The following is an 18,979-nucleotide window of genomic DNA, read 5'->3' on the forward strand; positions in this document are numbered from 1 at the left end:
GCTCGTATTATCCAATACAGTATCTATCTTTTATACAGCCACTTGGCTCAGGTGTTACTTTTTCGTAATTTCTTTGTTTTGTATGATTTAAATTACAGTTGGTCTTCTTTGTTGTGATGAAAACCATCTTACCGTTAGACAAGCCAGGCTCAGACCAGGTGTCTTCCTCAATCATTTGCCTGTCTCTTGGTTCTGGATTGCGTCCACACACCAACAGGAGTAAGAGCACTCCCAGAGACCACACAGTAGCTGATGTCCCGTGGTACTTGCCCTCTGTATAGTACTCAGGTGGGCAGTAGGATAGAGTGCCTGCAGAAAAAAGATTTGTCTGATGGGTAAGTACCATAGCATGAAATACCATAACATGTGGTAAAAACATCTGGTGTTTTTAATTTAAAAGAAATGCTGCCTCAAATGTGAGTTATGGTTTATATGATACCTATTGAACTAGTCACTAGAACTTAAGTCCCAAACTACAGGTTTGATTCATAATGCATACCACAGAAACTTTCATAGCCAGAATCCTGCAGGAGATCTCCGCACCCGAAGTCGATCAGTTTGACCTCAAGAGTTTCTGTGTTGATCAGCAGGTTCTCCAGCTTAATATCACGGTGAAACACTCCACGGCGACAGCACATATGAGCAGCCGTTGTTGCCTGCGCCATAATAAACCGAATTGTGTCCTCCTTTAGGATGCCATCGTGATGATTCCAAAAATCCAACAGATCCTCACAGGGTGAGGGACGCTCCAAGACCATGATATATTGGTCCGGCTGGTCCTGCCAGTCCAGCAGCTCAATGATCTCTGAAACTTTGGGGCCCCTATTAGCAAGGATTAATAGGCCAACCTCTAATGGGAATTGTGCGGGATGACCAGGCTGGAAGAAAGATCATTGTTATATGAAGGTGTTGTCATTATGTTTACATATTTTAATTTGAAAACAACATAGTGAGTGTATTCTACTTACAATGTTGATGTATTTCATGTTCTGCGGCTTTCTGACAATTTTTACTGCCACCTGATCAACCAAACAAAAAAAAAAAAACGTTGTTACATTTCTAACATGTCAAATGCAGTAAATAGTGGAAAAATAGTGAGACAAAATAATTTGTTGGCTAAATATTGTAAGAAAATGACGATACCTCAAAGCCATCCTCCAAGCGTTTCCCTTCATAGACAGAGCCGTATGATCCCTCACCGAGCATTCTGCCGATTTCATACCGGCTCAAAATGTTGTCTGCAAAAAAGTTGATTCATTTTAGTTGCATGGAAAGCAGTGAGTTTAATGCTTGAGGTCATGGCCGTAAACTCACCCTCAGTTGTCACGTCCACTCTGTTGTTGTCACCTGGTGCTGGGCTGACTGGACTGTGGTGGACTGGAGCTGGAGGGGTTTGAACCTGCTGATCTTCAACACCACCGGATAGAGCTTCCTGAAGACCATGATCCTCTGCAGCACAGGCACTGGACTGTAGACAATTTTGATCTAAAAGCAAGGAATATCAAACAAAATCATGTTTAAAAGCAATCAAAAAATAATTAGTCAAGTCACCTTCTTTTATATAGCGCTTTTAACAATGTAGCTTTACATTGATAATAGGAAATTAAAGTAGCAGAGATTGTTTTGGCTTTATAGCAGCTCTAGAATAAAGTTATTGTCCAGCTAAAGTTAGTTTTGATTGATTCACTTTCGTCGCAACGGGGCCGCAAACACGACACCGTTTTAACAGAAAACTCTTAAGTTCTCTCTGCGCAAACTTTAAAAACGCGAACCTGTGAGAACGCTGATGGCGTATTACGAGTTTAGTCTATAGGTATGTGCGTTTGAATATATAGCCTATGTGCACAGGCGTGTAGTCAGTCCTTCTTTACAAACCAACCCTCAGCAAACTACTTGTCTGGCCTTAAAATTGATGATACAGAATAAATTAATAAAGTTAATCAATTAAATAAATAAATTATTAAATTAAATGAATCAATTAATTATTAATGACATTAAATGGTATTAAATTAAATTAATAAATGAAACACTGCATAGTCATATTATGGTGATTCTTCAGATATGATGTTCTTAAAAAAATAAAAGTTCTGTTTAAATATTTAAGACATGTCCTGGAAAAAAATCATAACTTTGATCAAACTTTTGGATTTTGATATAGGTGTGAGTTTGTAACATATGGTAATTAATGGCACTTCATCCAAGGGAACAGAAAAATTCCCTTTTGAATTGACATGGAATGACACGTTTCCATTAATGGATACTCATATCTAGCTGAAAATGATGTAGACTTTATGATGTACAGAGCACTAATAAACAGAGCATTTACACATTCTCAACTGATCATTGGATTTACCCTCAGCGTGTCTCTCACTACCGGTTGCAGTGGTCTGATCCTCCACTTTCTGACCCTGACCTGAGCCACTCCAGTGAAGAGAGAGATGCTCTCCAGAACTCCAGTGAAGAGAGAGCAGATCTACAGAACTACTCTTCTTCCTCTTTCTCTCCTGACTATCACTTTCCTCACTAACAGGCTGATGATACACATAGATCACATAGAAGAGATTTGACCTTGATTTTCTTCCCATATCACAATAAACAAAGAACATTTAAAACAACTGCACAAAAAGGTGTCAAAATCTTCCAAATCTTCATATATATTCAAATTCATTTGTAGCTTATTAGGGCCAATACCTCAGACCATTTCCGGAAAGATGCTGGACTGTGGTGGACTGGAGCTGGAGGGGGTTGAACCTGCTGGTCTTCACCACCACCGGATAGAGGTTCCTGAAGACCATGATCCTCTGCAGCACAGGCACTGGACGGTAGACAGTTTTGATCTAAAGCAGGGAATATCAAACAAAAGCACGTTTCAAACAAATAATTATAATTATTAAACATTGGATACTCATATTATGGCTATTCTTCTGTTCAAATGTTTTATTTTTTAAACAATCCTTGTTTAAATATTCATAAAAAAATGTATCTGATTATTGGCTTGATCAAACTTCAGTTGTATTTTGATATAATATGGTGTGGTCATATCTGGTAATTAAGGACACTCCAGTGATATTCTCCAATGGTCATTTGACTTACCCTCAGCTCTCCTCTCATTTCTCGGTGCAGTATTCTGGTCTGAGCCGATGACCTCCATCCTCCTCCTCTTTCTCATTGGCATCTCGTTTTCCTCTTCAGCGTCATGGGTGCTGGATATTCTGGACACAGAAGCAAACTCAAAAGACAAAGGTGTTAAATGTCCAGGAATAAGCTCGGGGTGTGTCCGGGTCGGGCCTTGCATCCTCCTTCAAGTTCAAACTGCAATACAAAACAATACAAATACAATACAAAATGCAATAAAATAAAATACAATACTCCTCAGAAATACCCCTCCCCCAAACAATAAATAAGTAAATAAAATAAAACTCCAAACTCCCTCTGAAATAAGAAAAGAACAATACAATTAAACAGTCCTCAGAAATAATATGAACTTTAAAAAAAGAAAACGATGTAACGTTAACGTTAGATGATATATCTCCTCTCTGAAATCCTCCGAACAGCTTCAAAATCGATCAGCACAGGAAATATTCAGCAAAAGTCTTTGAATTCGCCTTGTCTCAACAATGATAGCAATCAAAGTAACGTTATTTGCAGTCAGAATTCATAGCACGCGTCACCATAGCAACTAAAATTCGAATCACTCAGGCACGCGCACCTGAAGTCGCCCGCGCGAGCAGAGCGCGTGAGCGCACATCGAATCTGCAAACAAACCGAATCTGTTCATGCTGTGAATGTAACCATTTAACAAGTGATATAATAATGTACCATGAATCAGTGAATTTGAGTTTGATGAGGCTATATTATCAGTAGCCTAATTCAAAAATTGAATCGTTCAAAAAAAAGTATCAGACATTTATGTCAATTCGATTCAGAGATGAATACTAATGTTGTTCACCAGAGGGAGCCACATGATAGCAAATACTTTAAGATCACAGTTAATAATAATAATTCAGTAATAATGCTAACTTTGTTTTAAATGGTTGATATAAAAACTTTTAGATTGTTCTATTTATTCAGATATACAGAAAAAGAAATGTACATACATATAATGAATATGTAATATAGTGCAAAAAGTTATTTTCTAGAATTGTCTAATGAGTTAATTATTATTATTTACAATTATCAGAGAGGGGCACAATACATTTTGAGACAAAAGGGGCAGGGGTTTGCATTCTATGCATTATACATTCTAATTGTATCAACGTCTTTAGAATGCCAAGGAAATAAAGGATAAAAAAAAAAACAAAAAAAAAAAAAAAACAAGGAACTCTCTTTTTTTTGTGTGTGCCCTTTTTGGTCCATCCGCCCCTGCCCCTGAGGTCTGTGCACGCCACTGTTGTTCATTTATTAATGTCGATATCGTTCATTTCACTTAATGCCAGGGGCGTAAGAAACAATGTGAAATGCAAAGCCCTTTTTTTGTTTGTTAAAAACCAAGGATTTGATTTTTGTGTTTTTCAAGAAACCCATTCCAAGCAGGATGATGCTAAATTTTGGAGGTCCCAGTGGGGCAATGATATCTGGATGTCTCACGGTACAGAGCAATCAGCAGGTGTTGCCATTTTGAAAAATAAGTTTGCTGGTGAAATACTACACCTTGTCAGTGACCCCAAGGGTCATTTCTTTTGTTAGTGGTTTTACTTGGCCAAACCACCACAGTTCTTTGAAATGTGTATGGGTATAATTCTTCTAAGGAAAATACCACCTTAATTGATATGATTAGCGATAATATACAGTACTGGATAAATAAATACCCCAATGCTGGTATTATTTTGGGTGGGGATTTTAATATGGTATTAAATGGTGATTTGGATAGGTTTCCTTCCAGAGCTGTTTCTATAAGATGATGCGATTTAATGTTGTTGACATATGGAGAGAAACATATCCACAGCTGAGACTCTATACCTGGAGCAGCAAGGCCACTCTAAGCAGTCTCGAATATATTATTGGCTTATTTCCCAAAACAGGGAAATGATGTCTCTCATAAAGTTAGTCTCTCAGCATCCCTTGATTTCAGATCAACTCCTTCTTATTGGAAACGGAACAAATCTCTTCTCCTGTATAAAGATGTTAAAAAGAATATTACATTATTGATTGAGCCATATTGGAAAAGAGCATTAGCGTTAGATTAATATTGTTGCCAGTGGGAGCTGTTGAAGTTTGAAATCAGTAAATATTTCAGAAAATTTGGTAGTAACTTAGACAAACTTAAAAGAGCAGAAGAAAATAAGGTGGTGTCTAAAATTGCAATACTTTCTTCTAAACCCCCAGAGCTGCTTTCTGAATCTGATAAGCTTGAGTATGCTGAACTGCAATGTAAATTATGAGCTGTACACTTAGCGCAGGGTGCTTATATAAGATCTAGACAAAAAATGGATAGAGGAAGGAGAATGTAACACAGCATATTTTTTCAGATTAGAAAAGAGTCGTTTAAGAACCTCATTAATTGAATCTCTAGATATTGATGGGACAGTGACTAATAACCCTCAAGAAATTGCTTGACTTTTACTGTAATCTTTACCATCAAAATTATTCTGAAGAGGCATGTACTTTTCTTGAATCTGTTAAAAATTGCAAGACTATTTTGGGTAATGATAGAAACCTCTGCGATAGTGAAATTCCTTTATTAGAAGTTAATGACTCAATTATAGAACTTAAAAACAATAAATCACCCGGAACTGACGGGCTTATCGCAGAGTTCTACAACCGTAGTTTTCTAAAGAATTATCACCTTTTTTACTTAAGGTCTTTGAAGAAAGCATACAGAATGAGACTCTCCTCCCAACTCTCACTGAAGGTTTAATTACTTTAATCCCGAAACCCAAGAAAGATTTACTTTTAATTGACAATTGGCGTCCTGTATCTCTGCTCAACAATGATTAACCCCGGTTAAATAAAAGGGAATTAAGTTTAATTTATTCACAATTTATTAACATCTTATTTTCCTAATAAAGGTTGAAAAGTGAAGTATAAAAGTGATTTAAGAAAAAAAAAGTCGAAGTTTTCAGTTATTTAGTTGATTGGTGATTGACCAATGAGAGCGCTCCGTCATCACGCGCCTGCGTAACGAGGAGAGAGAGCTGAGCATGATAGAGGAGAAAAGATGTGAGCTGAATCTGATCTTTGCGATCTAAGTTAAAGGAATATAGTCAAAAGAAAACCTTCTGAAAAGTAGAAATGAGTTAAATTGATTCATTTCGTACCATGCAGTGTATGGAGAAGCTGATTGAATATTGTTGAGTCACATTTTACTCCGGGGTTATAGTGAACCGCGTGGGTATTCCTTGTTCACCGACGCCCTTGTTGGCCATGCGTGCCTGTGATAAAGGAAAAACGATGAATATGATTAATATATAATTTCTTGTGGAAAAAAATATATTGCTATGTTCCATTGTTTAATTTGAATATTTCAATCTAAATGATTATAAGTGTGGTCATAGTGAACCGCGTGGTTATTCCTTGTTCAATTTAGTTCACCAGCGCCATTGTTGGTCACATGCGCCTGTGTGAGAGAAAAAGACGATTGTTTTAGAGGTAAAAGAGTATTATATATATATATATATATTTGTATGTTTAATTGTTTATTTTGATTATTTCGATCTTTGATGTTAAATTATTTTTGAATTCACTAAATGAATGCTCTGGTCTGTGATCAGGCCAGGTTTTTTTTTCTTTGTGTTTCTATTTCTTTCTTTCTTTCTTTTTCTTGGTTCTACGGATTGTGATACTCCTGTGATCTTCTGTGACATCCTGTGAAACTTCACGTTTGATGGCGAGCCACCCAAATCTGCTACAGAGAAAGGAGGACAACAAATCATAAAGAAGAGGATAATATCCTTTCTTTCATTCACCAGTCTTGCTTTAAATAAGACATTCACTATCTAGAGAACTATTAAGTTCCCTTTCAGGATTGACTTGACAAATACAAGGACTGAGAAGAAACTGATCAGTACTTTGCAGAACATTGAACTCTTGATGGTGTATGGTTACCCATAACCAAATTTGATTGATATTGAGGTACTTATTCATTTAAACAGCTGTGATATTTTGAGAGAAAAGACACTTCGTTTATTTATTTATTTTTGTTTTTTATTTCATTTCATTTTGACATTGAAATGACCGGTCTGTGTATTTTTTGGGGGGTGAGAGAAGAGTGCACTCAAGGAAACATTTTCATGGTTGATCATTATTGTGTATTGTTTGTATGATATTGTAATTAACTTTCTTTTATTTTGTTTATTATTTTCACTTTATATCAAATTACATTCCAGTTCAAATCTAACTCCTGTCTGTCTGTTGTTTCTCACCACAACCCGCTTCCTCCTTTACGAACTCTAAATCTTCTGCTAAATCTATTTGCACCAACAGCAATTAATTTAATAATTAATGACCAAATTCTGTTGACACCTGTTGCATGGCTCTTATATTTGCTAAAAGACTAAAATCGGCAATGAGTTCTGTAATAGATGAGACACAATCTGGTTTTATGAATAAAAGACATATTGTTAATAATATAAGATTGGTTCTTTAGATTATTCAGAATTGATACAGGCGTACAGCTTCATTATTTTTTTAATTTTTTTTTGGATTTCTATAAGGTGTTTGATTCTTTAGAGCACCAATTTATTATTAAGTCATTACATAGATTTGGTTTTGGAGATATGTTCTGCAAAGTAATTAAAACCCTTTACAATAATGGAAGCTGTTGGATTAAATTAAAGAATGGCACTAGTTTATCTAGAGGAGTCAGACAAGGGTGTCCCGTTTCTCCCTAATTATTTCTACTTTGTGTGCAGCTACTCTCAACGTTTATCTGTGGAAGCGGTATTCAGGGTATCCGTATATAGCAGATCAAGAAGTTATTATTAGCCAATTAGCAGATGACACTGCCTTATTTCTAAGAGATGCTTCCTAAATCCCTATAGTAATTGATTATATAAAACTGTTCTATAAAGCTTCAGGACTTAATTTAAACATAAATAATTGTGAGTTAATATCTATTAAAGATTGCACCGCACCCTCTTTTTATAATATTCCAGTTAGATCTAAAGTTACATATTTAGGCATCTTGATCACTAAAAATCAAGATAATAGTACCTTGAACTTTGACCCTGTTATAATAAAAGCCCAAAGAAGATTGAATGCATGGTTGCAGAGAGACTTGACCTTGAGAGGCAGAGCACTGCTTGCTAAGGCTGAGGGAATCTCCAGGTGAACATCTGCTGCACTCTCTCTCTGGATGTGGACAACAAAATGTGTTGGACAGTCGATAAAACCCTCTTCAATTTTATTTGGAAAAACAAAATACATTATGTTAAGAAGTACATTATGTTAAAATCAATTTTCTTGATTTCTCATCTCTGAACAACACTTTCAAAATGAATTGGATTCGACCGTTTTTGTGTAATCCAAATTCAATTTGGGATTTTATCCCTAATTACTTATTTTCCAAATTAGGTGGTCTCCCTGTCCTATTGATCTGTAATTATAATATTGCTAGAATCCCTTACAATTTATCCAAGTTCCATAAGCAAGCATTACTTGCATGGTCTTTCATTTTTAAGCACAACTTTTCCCCTCACCGGTACTTTATTTGGAACAACCGGGAAATTGCATATAAGAATAAGTCTTTGTTTAGTAATTGGTTTGAGAAACAAATTTTGACTGTTTCTCAGTTGTTAAATTCAGAAGGTGTTACTTTAAATTATGAAGAATTTTTATGTAAATTAAATTTCCCAGTAACTCCCAAGGAATTTTCCATTGTAATGGACGCTGTTCCTAAAGGAGTTGTTTATGCTTCTAAGAAAGTCTGTTAGATCATCTAACACTTTACCTATTTCTTTAGACCCATTTGAACTCCCAGTAGGAAAACTGTGCTTTTTGTCACATCCTTCATCACGTATTATTATAGAATTAAATCTCTCTTTCAAAAGGACCTTGTAACAATTCCAAATGTGGCGTCATATTGGATGAATTTGGTTGACCATATTGATTGGAAAAAAGTATGGACTCTGCCTTTGAAATACATAATAACTAACAAGGTTAGAGAAATTTCATTCAAATGATTACACAAATCTTACCCTGCTAAAGCTCTTTCGAAAAGGTTTAAGTCAGATGTTGTTCTTTCTGTGGTGCCCCTGATGAAACTGCTCCTCATATCTTCTGGGATTGTCCTCACACACAACTATTTTGGGACGAATTTTCTCATTTTATCAACTGCAATGTGCTTCCTGGTTTCTCTTTTGTTTTTTAAGGATGTAATGTTTTGCTTCTTTAATATACAAAAAGCTACAATTAATGAATACTTTATTATTAATCTGTTATTGCTCCTTGTAAATTCTCACTTCAAAATCCTTTACTCATTGTTTTTAGGAGAGGTCCAACAGTACATCCAAAATATCTCATCATCCAAGAATCATAAAGCTCTTAAGACAATAACCTTGTTTCAACTTTTTAATTTATTTCATTAAAGTTTTCTGTTCTGTTTTTCTATGTATATATAGGCCCATGTATAAATTATGGATTTTATTATCATTTAATTGTATGTAACATTTTTTCTATGTAGGCTACTTGTATTTTTGATACCTTGGCATTAAAAAGTAAATAAAAATAAGGTGGATGGAGAACCTGCCCCTCCTGAACAATACAGAATGTTTAACATATAAAGAGACGAGTGTTTGGAAAATGCTGAGGTGCAATAGGTGATTGTCTACAAATTTTTTTTATTTTTTTTATTATGCTGGTTGAAAGTCTCCTCATATCCTGATAGCAATCACAATGTTAAGCGGTCTAACACACATACCATTTCTCAAAATCAGGTACGCCAATATGGTTTATATCAAATATTATTTATTGAACAATAATAGTTAATTATACAAGAATACAAAGTTTGTAGAATGGCAAGGCAAGTTTATTTATATAACACATTTCATACACTATGGCAATTCAAAGTGCTTCACATTGAGAGGAATAAAAATAATCACAAAATAAAAGCAAGGAAAATAAAAGCAAACAGTTATTCAAAAGCTTTACATAGAAAGCAATTATAATAATCACACTATAGCAATTTATAGCGCTTTGCATAGAAAATAGACACAAAATAAAAGCAGTGGAAATTAAAACAGTTATAAAAGGAATTAAAAGAGATAAAAATGAATTCAAGTAAAATGAATTAAAATAGTAAATAAACACCGGTGTATCTTAGTTTGACTCTGAGATTTCCCCATGACGGTCAGTATTCTTCTGTGGATTTTTCATATACCGTGGATTATCTGAGCCCACCAGATTAGTAATCTGTACCAATCAGCAGATATGCTTGGTGTTAAAGATATAGCCTTCATAAATAGTACACTAGTGTTCTCATTTAAGCATCTCTTCTTGACAGACACAGATCTAGCTTTGTATATGACTACCCAGTGAATATTAGTTTCTGTTTCTTTCAATTCCGAGGGCGTTTTAACTCCTACGGTGGCCGTATTATTCCAAGATTAACATGGCTTCCAGTTCGACTTCGTCTTTTAATGCAGCATCCAAATGTTTATATGTGTGTTTGGGATGTTTAAAAAAAATAAAAATAAAAATAAATCATTAATATATCATAGAGTTGACTGTTGTGGTGGTGATTAGACGAGATCTGTGGTGACATCACAATCGTACTGCATTGTGGGACATATAGGTGCCTGAAGTGTACATTTGAAGTAGACTCGCTCCCTCGGTCAAAATCGAGGAAACGAGGGTCTGTCTATATAAACTGGTGGTCCCTCGTCCACTTCACGAAGTGGAACGCACTTCAAAATGGCGGCAGGGATTCCCCCGAGGGGAAGTGCTTAGGGAAGTTCGCAAGTGCGTGTCTTAAAGTGGACTGGAACGCAGCACATGAGTGTTCCTTCAAGTGATGAGGTTACTTTAGAAAACTATTACAAAGTGCATTTAGTTATTTAGTCAGTTAACATGTAGGTTATGACCTCTATGTAAAATTAATAATAGTTTTATGTTTTCGTTATTTTGGTACCATTTCATTGCTAATATCAGCTATCCCAAACGATTGCAAACTAATGTTAGTAAAGTATCAGTGCTATCGTTATTCTGTATATTGAACGAGATTAATAGTGTAAGGCAATGTTTACAGCGTAGGCTACATCATTTTCTCCGTGAGCAGAGTCAGAGATCAGTTGATGCGACGGATGTGCGAGGGAAAGCTAAAGGTAGAGGGAAAGGCAAAGGAAAACTAAAAAACAAAGCCAGTGCAAGTGACTCTGCTACATGCATAGACGGTAAAAGAAATGGACACAGCGACCCCATAGATTTCAACGGAGAAAAGTGAAGCAAATTAGAAGCACTCACTTCCTGATCGCTGAGCGTACTGCGCAGACTCAAACTGAGCTTGATGACGTAGATGTGACGTGAGCAACCTGTCTGACAGTTGTAAGTCGTGTAAGTACGAGCTGTCCATGAGCTAGGAGCAACTTTATGACTCTCTATGGGCTTCTCCCTTGACTTTATCGGACTTTATGCCTCCACGTCCCCCCGATTGACTGCGAGCTTCTCCTCCTGTCTATACGGTAATTTCCAGAGAGTCGCGTGGTTATGACGCAATCGTTAGCCTATTTTTACAAAAACTGCTTCTACGAGGCCATAACGAAAGATACAAGGTAATGGAGCCTTTTATACATTGTCGTGTTTCTTTAGAAATAAACAATGGACAAATAGAGTCTTTAAACGCCTCAGAATCAACTTAAAAAGTTACACAGTGTAGCTTTAATAACAATCGATGAAATGTTTAGACCCTTACTGATAAGTAAATCTAGAGTGTGTCCACGATTGTGTGTGGGTCCATGTACATGCTGAGTCAGATCAAAAGTTTTTAAAACAGTTTTGATTTCTTTTGCCATATTGTTTCTGCATTATCTATGTGGATGTTAAAGGTCCCGTGACATGGATTATTTTATAATGTTTCCTGGGGTCCCTTATAATGTTTGTATGTTTTTAAGATCCAAAATTGTAATAATTTAGAAATAAAAGGCATTTTTCCTAGCCTGATTTTAGCCTCTGATTTGAACACTCTGTTTGAAGGGGCGTGTCTGCTGTGAGACTTCAGTGTAAACGCCCACTGCTGTGATTGGCTGACATGCTTGCATATGAAATAGCTAGCATTACATGTGGAACTCTCTCTAATACTTTTACAGCTATTATATACGTTTTTACTATTACAGCTATCGAGATTAACGAATCGTGAGAAGTTTTTTAAGTATTTAGATCTATTCCCATCACATAAAAGGTTGCAGTGATGAGCATTGAGCAGATGACAGCCTGTTGATCGCGTGAATGAAGATCTTATCATTGCAATGCAGTTTCTGCACTCTCACTAATGATTTCACCAATGCAAACATGAGGTAAGTACAGTAAGAGCTTCGTTGTGCAGCGTAACAGCGTCATTGATTTCATAACGAGTTTTGGCAAGTGTCCAGATAAACTCGCGCTGTGTGATTGACAGCTTGGGCGATTGGAAAGGGATTGTTCTTTGATCGCTTTCTGTATATATTTTAATCACAGTTTAAATAAGATTATTTTCATCCTACCAAGAGAAATGATGTGAAGTTGATATTTTAGTCACTGGCTTGATTTACTGATGCATAAACAGTATTGAACGATTTTGAGAGAAAGATTATCTGTCTGAACTTGAACAATTACACATCAGAAATTCACATAACCCTCTGGTTCTTCAGAGGCTCGGATGAAGGAACTAAAAAAATACTTTTGTGTTCATTTGTACATCCAAACGCTGAGCAACTGCCATGCTTCGCTCGTTTGCAAGCCATGATGTCTCTCGAGGAAAAAACAATATCACGCTCGCGCAGCTCATTTTCTCATGGGCAGGGCCAAATTCTCTTTGCGGGCAAAGAAGAGAAAGGGGAAGTGACCTTTCCCCTTATGACGACATAAAGGGAAGATTCTAGATTCGCCCGTCTGAGCTTACATTTTTTCAAAAATACCGAGGGCCTGGTTTACACCTATCAAAATGTCTAGCCACTGGGGGACCATAGGCAGGCTAGGGGAACTCATATTAATGTTAAAAAACCTCATAAAGTGACATTTTAATGTCATGGGACCTTTAAAAACTCCAGCAATAGCAAAACAGTCAAACTCTGAGGTAATTGTTGATAACAGTTCAGTAAAGTCCTCAGCAAAGGCTGGAGAGTATTTTGGAGGCCTGTAAATAATGATAAGTAAAATGCGTGGAGCACCTTTTAACACAATAGCCAGATATTCGAAAGATGGATAATTCCCAAATGATATTTGCTTACATTGATAGACAGCTTTAAAAAGAGCAGCTACAAATCCAGGTTGTTTGTGGTTAAGTCGTTGACTAGAAGTGATTTATTTTTAAGTGAGCGGATGCTTAAAAGTGCTAACTTAACAGTCTTACTTTTTGTCCCCACAGCAATCTTAGTTTGACGTGTAATAGGCACCAGATTAGTTGGGTTTGCTGTACGGCTATTGAAGGCCTTAGACTTTCTATCACGTAATAGAACAGCAATAGAGAAAGATACAGGCACACTGGGTTCCCGCTTGTTTTGTAAACATTTGAGAAAGTTACTGTTATCATAGCGGGGACCCGACCGTTATCACTGAGAGCTGGGATCAGTTGCTTTTGGTTCACCTGGCGTTGTGGCAGAGGCCGAATAGCTCTCACAGGAGGAGGGTGAGGGTGAGGGTGAACTGGGCCTGCAGGCTTTGGTGTTTGCGGGGCCTGAGGTTTTTTGGTTGATATCTGAGGACTCACAGCAAAAGAGTGGGATAGTTTGGTTCCAGCATACACCAGTTCTTCCATTTTTTCTGAGAAGCACAGAAGTGGAGATGCTGGAGAGAGGGATAATGTGTATAGATAGAAAGCGGAAGGAGGAAGCAGCCAAAGACTGGAAATTCTGTGACATCCAGTGCAGGATCCTTTGGAGAAGCCGCTTTCACAGGAACTTCTGGGAGAGGAATTCTGACATGACATGCAGCTCTGACATTCCTCTTCATGTCTTATTCTGTGACCTGAAACAAACAAACAAAAAAGGTTACAGTCATAGATTACAATTAGAAGAAAACATTTTTGAAATCTTTCAAATGAAAAGTGAATATAATCTTCAAAATCATTTGTAGCTGATCTTAGGCTCATTACCTGCTTAAACCATTCATGTCGAAGGATTTTCCTCAAATAAATCCGTTGTCTTGGGCTTTCCTTCAGGAGGGATCGAATCAGGAGGCAGCATTCTGTGCAGAACGATAGAAGTGAGTCAGATTATTACCTTAAACTTTACAAACCTGCTGTCTTTGTATTAAGCTGTAAGATTCGACTATCCTATAAAGTACGGTCACAAAATCTGAAAAAAATGCTTGTATTATCCAATACAGTATCTATCTTTTATACAGCCACTTGGCTCAGGTGTTACTTTTTCGTAATTTCTTTGTTTTGTATGATTTAAATTACAGTTGGTCTTTTTTGTTGTGATGAAAACCATCTTACCGTTAGACAAGCCAGGCTCAGACCAGGTGTCTTCCTCAATCATTTGCCTGTCTCTTGGTTCTGGATTGCGTCCACACACCAACAGGAGTAAGAGCACTCCCAGAGACCACACAGTAGCTGGTGTCCCGTGGTACTTGCCCTCTGTATAGTACTCAGGTGGGCAGTAGGATAGAGTGCCTGCAGAAAAAAGATTTGTCTGATGGGTAAGTACCATAGCATGAAATACCATAACATGTGGTAAAAACATCTGGTGTTTTTAATTTAAAAAAAATGCTGCCTCAAATGTGAGTTATGGTTTATATGATACCTATTGAACTAGTCACTAGAACTTAAGTCCCAAACTACAGGTTTGATTCATAATGCATACCACAGAAACTTTCATAGCCAGAATCCTGCAGGAGATCTCCGCACCCGAAGTCGATCAGTTTGACCTCAAGAGTTTCTGTGTTGATCAGCAGGTTCTCCAGCTTAATATCACGGTGAAACACTCCACGGCGACAGCACATATGAGCAGCCGTTGTTGCCTGCGCCATAATAAACCGAATTGTGTCCTCCTTTAGGATGCCATCGTGATGATTCCAAAAATCCAACAGATCCTCACAGGGTGAGGGACGCTCCAAGACCATGATATATTGGTCCGGCTGGTCCTGCCAGTCCAGCAGCTCAATGATCTCTGAAACTTTGGGGCCCCTATTAGCAAGGATTAATAGGCCAACCTCTAATGGGAATTGTGTGGGATGACCAGGCTGGAAGAAAGATCATTGTTATATGAAGGTGTTGTCATTATGTTTACATATTTTAATTTGAAAACAACATAGTGAGTGTATTCTACTTACAATGTTGATGTATTTCATGTTCTGCGGCTTTCTGACAATTTTTACTGCCACCTGATCAACCAAACAAACAAAAAAAAACGTTGTTACATTTCTAACATGTCAAATGCAGTAAATAGTGGAAAAATAGTGAGACAAAATAATTTGTTGGCTAAATATTGTAAGAAAATGACGATACCTCAAAGCCATCCTCCAAGCGTTTCCCTTCATAGACAGAGCCGTATGATCCCTCACCGAGCATTCTGCCGATTTCATACCGGCTCAAAATGTTGTCTGCAAAAAAGTTGATTCATTTTAGTTGCATGGAAAGCAGTGAGTTTAATGCTTGAGGTCATGGCCGTAAACTCACCCTCAGTTGTCACGTCCACTCTGTTGTTGTCACCTGGTGCTGGGCTGACTGGACTGTGGTGGACTGGAGCTGGAGGGGTTTGAACCTGCTGATCTTCAAGACCACCGGATAGAGCTTCCTGAAGACCATGATCCTCTGCAGCACAGGCACTGGACGGTAGACAATTTTGATCTAAAAGCAAGGAATATCAAACAAAATCATGTTTAAAAGCAATCAAAAAATAATTAGTCAAGTCACCTTCTTTTATATAGCGCTTTTAACAATGTAGCTTTACATTGATAATAGGAAATTAAAGTAGCAGAGATTGTTTTGGCTTTATAGCAGCTCTAGAATAAAGTTATTGTCCAGCTAAAGTTAGTTTTGATTGATTCACTTTCGTCGCAACGGGGCCGCAAACACGACACCGTTTTAACAGAAAACTCTTAAGTTCTCTCTGTGCAAACTTTAAAAACGCGAACCTGTGAGAACGCTGATGGCGTATTACGAGTTTAGTCTATAGGTATGTGCGTTTGAATATATAGCCTATGTGCACAGGCGTGTAGTCAGTCCTTCTTTACAAACCAACCCTCAGCAAACTACTTGTCTGGCCTTAAAATTGATGATACAGAATAAATTAATAAAGTTAATCAATTAAATAAATAAATTATTAAATTAAATGAATCAATTAATTATTAATGACATTAAATGGTATTAAATCAAATTAATAAATTAAACACTGCATAGTCATATTATGGTGATTCTTCAGATATGATGTTCTTAAAAAAATAAAAGTTCTGTTTAAATATTTAAGACATGTCCTGGAAAAAAATCATAACTTTGATCAAACTTTTGGATTTTGATATAGGTGTGAGTTTGTAACATATGGTAATTAATGGCACTTCATCCAAGGGAACAGAAAAATTCCCTTTTGAATTGACATGGAATGACACGTTTCCATTAATGGATACTCATATCTAGCTGAAAATGATGTAGACTTTATGATGTACAGAGCACTAATAAACAGAGCATTTACACATTCTCAACTGATCATTGGATTTACCCTCAGCGTGTCTCTCACTATCGGTTGCAGTGGTCTGATCCTCCACTTTCTGACCCTGACCTGAGCCACTCCAGTGAAGAGAGAGATGCTCTCCAGAACTCCAGTGAAGAGAGAGCAGATCTACAGAACTACTCTTCTTCCTCTTTCTCTCCTGACTATCACTTTCCTCACTAACAGGCTGATGATACACATAGATCACATAGAAGAGATTTGACCTTGATTTTCTTCCCATATCACAATAAACAAAGAACATTTAAAACAACTGCACAAAAAGGTGTCAAAATCTTCCAAATATTCATATATATTCAAATTCATTTGTAGCTTATTAGGGCCAATACCTCAGACCATTTCCGGAAAGATGCTGGACTGTGGTGGACTGGAGCTGGAGGGGGTTGAACCTGCTGGTCTTCACCACCACCGGATAGAGGTTCCTGAAGACCATGATCCTCTGCAGCACAGGCACTGGACGGTAGACAGTTTTGATCTAAAGCAGGGAATATCAAACAAAAGCACGTTTCAAACAAATAATTACAATTATTAAACATTGGATACTCATATTATGGCTATTCTTCTGTTCAAATGTTTTATTTTTTAAACAATCCTTGTTTAAATATTCATAAAAAAATGTATCTGATTATTGGCTTGATCAAACTTCAGTTGTATTTTGATATAATATGGTGTGGTCATATCTGGTAATTAATGACACTCCAGTGATATTCTCCAATGGTCATTTGACTTACCCTCAGCTCTCCTCTCATTTCTCGGTGCAGTATTCTGGTCTGAGCCGATGACCTCCATCCTCCTCCTCTTTCTCATTGGCATCTCGTTTTCCTCTTCAGCGTCATGGGTGCTGGATATTCTGGACACAGAAGCAAACTCAAAAGACAAAGGTGTTAAATGTCCAGGAATAAGCTCGGGGTGTGTCCGGGTCGGGCCTTGCATCCTCCTTCAAGTTCAAACTGCAATACAAAACAATACGAATACAATACAAAATGCAATAAAATAAAATACAATACTCCTCAGAAATACCCCTCCCCCCAAACAATAAATAAGTAAATAAAATAAAACTCCAAACTCCCTCTGAAATAAGAAAAGAACAATACAATTAAACAGTCCTCAGAAATAATATGAACTTTAAAAAAAAGAAAACGATGTAACGTTAACGTTAGATGATATATCTCCTCTCTGAAATCCTCCGAACAGCTTCAAAATCTCTCAAAATCGATCAGCACAGAAAATATTCAGCAAAAGTCTCTGAATTCGCCTTGTCTCAACAATGATAGCAATCAAAGTAACGTTATTTGCAGTCAGAATTCATAGCACGCGTCACCATAGCAACTAAAATTCGAATCACTCAGGCACGCGCACCTGAAGTCGCCTGCGCGAGCAGAGCGCGTGAGCGCACATCGAATCTGCAAACAAACCGAATCTGTTCATGCTCTGAATGTAACCATTTAACAAGTGATATAATAATGTACCATGAATCAGTGAATTTGAGTTTGATGAGTCTATATTATCAGTAGCCTAATTCAAAAATTGAATCGTTCAAAAAAAAAGTATCAGACATTTATGTCAATTCGATTCAGAGATGAATACTAATGTTGTTCACCAGAGGGAGCCACATGATAGCAAATACTTTAAGATCACAGTTAATAATAATAATTCAGTAATAATGCTAACTTTGTTTTAAATGGTTGATATAAAAACTTTTAGATTGTTCTATTTATTCAGATATACAGAAAAAGAAATGTACATACATATAATGAATATGTAATATAGTGCAAAAAGTTATTTTCTAGAATTGTCTAATGAGTTAATTATTATTATTTACAATTATCAGAGAGGGGCACAATACATTTTGAGACAAAAGGGGCAGGGGTTTGCATTCTATGCATTATACATTCTAATTGTATCAACGTCTTTAGAATGCCAAGGAAATAAAGGATAAAAACTAAAAAAAAACTTAAAAAAACAAGGAACTCTCTTTTTTTTGTGTGTGCCCTTTTTGGTCCATCCGCCCCTGCCCCTGAGGTCTGTGCACGCCACTGTTGTTCATTTATTAATGTTGATATCGTTCATTTCACTTAATGCCAGGGGCGTAAGAAACAATGTGAAATGCAAAGCCCTTTTTTTGTTTGTTAAAAACCAAGGATTTGATTTTTGTGTTTTTCAAGAAACCCATTCCAAGCAGG

General features: G+C 36.8%; 3 protein-coding genes across 3 annotated transcripts; all 3 read right to left on the reverse strand.

Moving 5' to 3' along the window:
• Positions 1–208: 208 nt before the first annotated feature.
• LOC309477585 (serine/threonine-protein kinase pim-3-like) lies at positions 209–1,361 on the reverse strand (the record flags this gene model as incomplete). The annotated part of the gene is made up of 5 exons (XM_082140860.1): positions 1,315–1,361; positions 1,144–1,238; positions 969–1,019; positions 500–878; positions 209–309 (listed from the first exon to the last, which is right to left on the reverse strand). Coding segments are annotated over exons 2-5 (594 nt in total), but the record flags the coding sequence as incomplete, so codon positions are not given.
• Positions 1,324–3,295, reverse strand: LOC309477586 (uncharacterized protein; the record flags this gene model as incomplete). The annotated part of the gene is made up of 3 exons (XM_082140861.1): positions 1,324–1,485; positions 2,692–2,837; positions 3,094–3,295. 3 exons carry the CDS (start codon positions 3,293–3,295, stop codon positions 1,324–1,326), a joined length of 510 nt encoding a protein of 169 aa, XP_081996987.1.
• A 10,720-nt stretch (positions 3,296–14,015) lies between these two features.
• Positions 14,016–17,729, reverse strand: LOC309477587 (serine/threonine-protein kinase pim-2-like; the record flags this gene model as incomplete). The annotated part of the gene is made up of 10 exons (XM_082140862.1): positions 14,016–14,094; positions 14,222–14,313; positions 14,567–14,743; positions 14,934–15,312; positions 15,403–15,453; positions 15,578–15,672; positions 15,749–15,919; positions 16,788–16,965; positions 17,126–17,271; positions 17,528–17,729. 10 exons carry the CDS (start codon positions 17,727–17,729, stop codon positions 14,083–14,085), a joined length of 1,503 nt encoding a protein of 500 aa, XP_081996988.1. The 3' UTR covers positions 14,016–14,082.
• Positions 17,730–18,979: the final 1,250 nt, after the last annotated feature.

The sequence above is a fragment of the Leuciscus leuciscus genome (assembly GCF_965113295.1).
Source record: "Leuciscus leuciscus genome assembly, chromosome: 16".
Taxonomy (NCBI): domain Eukaryota; kingdom Metazoa; phylum Chordata; class Actinopteri; order Cypriniformes; family Leuciscidae; genus Leuciscus; species Leuciscus leuciscus.